The 2,513-nt window shown below is 42.4% G+C and overlaps 1 protein-coding gene across 3 annotated transcripts; it reads left to right on the top strand.

Annotated features, from left to right (window-relative positions):
- Positions 1-255: 255 nt before the first annotated feature.
- LOC147620238 (uncharacterized) lies at positions 256-2,082 on the top strand. Of its 3 annotated transcripts, XR_015261799.1 has the most exons (5): positions 256-453; positions 551-634; positions 1,082-1,197; positions 1,317-1,490; positions 1,587-2,082. XR_015261799.1 is itself a non-coding variant. In XM_086772719.1 (4 exons), exons 1-3 carry the CDS (start codon positions 330-332, stop codon positions 1,192-1,194), a joined length of 321 nt encoding a protein of 106 aa, XP_086628845.1. In that variant the 5' UTR covers positions 256-329; the 3' UTR covers positions 1,195-1,197; positions 1,317-2,082. The 3 variants fall into 3 exon arrangements, 2 of the variants coding, with proteins under 2 accessions (XP_086628845.1, XP_086628844.1); XM_086772719.1 differs by having other exon boundaries at positions 1,317-2,082; XM_086772718.1 differs by lacking the exon at positions 1,317-1,490 and having other exon boundaries at positions 261-453.
- The last annotated feature ends 431 nt before the right edge of the window (positions 2,083-2,513 follow it).

Here is a 2,513-nt window from a genome sequence, read left to right as displayed (position 1 = left end):
ACACACACACAAACACACACACAAATATATATATATATATATATATATATGTGTGTGTGTGTGTGTGTGTGTGGAGCTACCTGCCAAACTAGATCAAGGGATCTCACTCTCTCTCTCTCACACACACAAATATATATATATATATAGTTTGTAATGTGAGATTTTTATTTGTACCAAGCAGTATCCTTACGCATCAGAGTCTACTCACGAGACCTTACCCCAAACACACACACGGTTTACACACATACACCTATATTTATAAATATGGTATTGCAGTCATTTCAAACTTGAAAAATAGGCGCACGACCAGAACCATAGCCACCGTCGTGATGAGCCAGAGGAGAGGCCGCTCCACCATTCCAACAGAAGAAACTGTGGACGTAAAAGCCGCGAGCGTCACTGATCGCAGAGTCCTCTGCTCGCACTACAAGCGGCTCAAAGCTTCGATTGTAGGTACTCTCTCTCTCTCTCTCTCTCTCTTTGCTTGGATATGACACTGTTGTTTCCTTACCTTTCCCACTTCTCCTCTCTCTGCCATTTTGTTTTGTAGAAGAGAAAGAACACCTGTTGAATGGAGACTCCGAAAACTTTGAAGCCATTGTGCGAAGAGCAGATGACCTCCACTCTCTCGCAGGTAAGAACCCCCTGGCGTTTGAGAAACCCTAATTGTAATGAAGCATTTTATAGAAAAACCTTGCAATAGGGCCCCAAATCTCATGACATCAAAACCCTAATCGGATCAGAGAGAAACCCCAACTAAACTCTACGTGGAAGCAGAATAAATCCTAACATTCACTAGAGCCATGCATAGGCCACTTCTCCAGTATGAAGCATAATTTGGCATGATGGTCTGTTGCAATACCTTGCCAGTACACATGCCTAGAGAGCAAATTGCAGATGTAGAGGCTTTGTTGGACATAACACAGGCTTTTTTGAACATGGTGAAAGATTCACGGCGTATACCCATACTTTCCATCTCTCTAATCAAAATTAGCATGTACCTGTGCTCCTTTTCACATGTGTATATGATGGTGTCTGCTTTCTCTTGCATCTAAGAATCTCTTGGGGTGCTGGCTTCCAGCATTCAGGTATGCTCCAACTGCAGCTGAAAGGTTTGGGAGGCCTGAGGGAGCTGCTGAAAGTCATCAAGTTGTCAACAGCCAATTTGTTTTCCGATTTGACTTCAAAGATTGAATGGTAAATTCTTCTTGCTCATTTTAATTCAGATGCTAGAGGTGAAGCCTTAGGCTGGTTACAGAACATGGCTGCCTATCCAGTGATAAATGGGTAATTGTGGACGTCCCACTCACATGCAGGGAATGTTATGCGAGATGAGCCTAAGGCCCATTATACATAGCTGGATGGGTGAGCAGTGGAGGAGCATGCTTGCCCATCCATGAATACTAGCCCTCTACATGTCATATTTTGACAGCAAAGACGGGCAGATTGTACATATAAGCAGCCTAACTTTGGCTGACAACAAGGACATGGTGGAAAATGGATGCATTTTGAAAAACTGGTCTTCCATGTAAAATAAACTTTTTTGTGTAGCTTCAGTGTGCTTAGTCTCCTTATTGATGTGGCAGATGATGAAGGAGATGGTGGATGTAGGGAAGGAGCTTATGTGCCCAAGAGGAGTAAACCTTTTCCTCCCCCCACCAATTCTTCTTATGCAACACCAATCAGAAAACATTCTCAGAATAGAGGCCGGGTGACTTCACCAGAAGGTGACATTTTGATCCAATTGGGTGATTGTGAGGACAGTGAAGCAGCTGGTGAAGATGAGAATAACCACAATACTACAGCAGGCACCTTGTCAGGAAAAGGATTCTCTGATTGTTTTGAGTCTCTCAGATCATTTTCTTTTTGTTCAGCAGGAGGGTCAAATATGCAGGGGATGTTAACCCTCTAGCAACTCAAATTTTTGCACATTGCTTTCATGTCTCTACAGCAAACCTAAACTTGCAGCAACCTTGCCATGATATCATGCATTGCTATATCTGCTCGTCATGCATTGCTATTGTGCCCGCTCATTTGTTATCAGGGTTTTTTGATTTTATCCAAAAGAGTCCCCGCTTTTCACTTGCTGGTGTAAGATGAAGCATTTTGGGCTGTTGGCAGGTGTGCTTTGCATTTGAGGGCTGTTGGGGAGGTGTGCTTCAATTGGATATATACACATGTACTTCCCTTTTGTAAAGTCTTGGAGCACTTTTAAATACACTTTAAGAAGCTTCATTTCAGTTTGAAGATCCAGTGCTCATGGCTAGAACACAGACACGTGCATGCTACTGTAGTTGAAACAACACCTTGAAATAAAATTGGCAAAAATGGCAAGCATTGTTGGAGTGGAAACAAAGGTAGCAACACATATAGATGTAGCAAGCAAGCAGAGATAGAGAGAAGCACAACACTCAAAGTAGATTGGTGGGAATGAGTGAAGTATAAGTGAAATGATGATATAAAATCACATACATCACTCACAAGAGTGTACATCCTTGAGGAAAAAAATCTCC

Source organism: Cibotium barometz, chromosome 32 (assembly GCF_041138505.1).
Source record: "Cibotium barometz isolate CiBa-2024 chromosome 32, ASM4113850v1, whole genome shotgun sequence".
NCBI classification, from domain to species: Eukaryota; Viridiplantae; Streptophyta; class Polypodiopsida; order Cyatheales; family Cibotiaceae; genus Cibotium; species Cibotium barometz.
The sequence above is the reverse complement of the archived record's forward strand: the minus strand, read 5'-3'. Positions and strand labels throughout refer to the sequence as shown.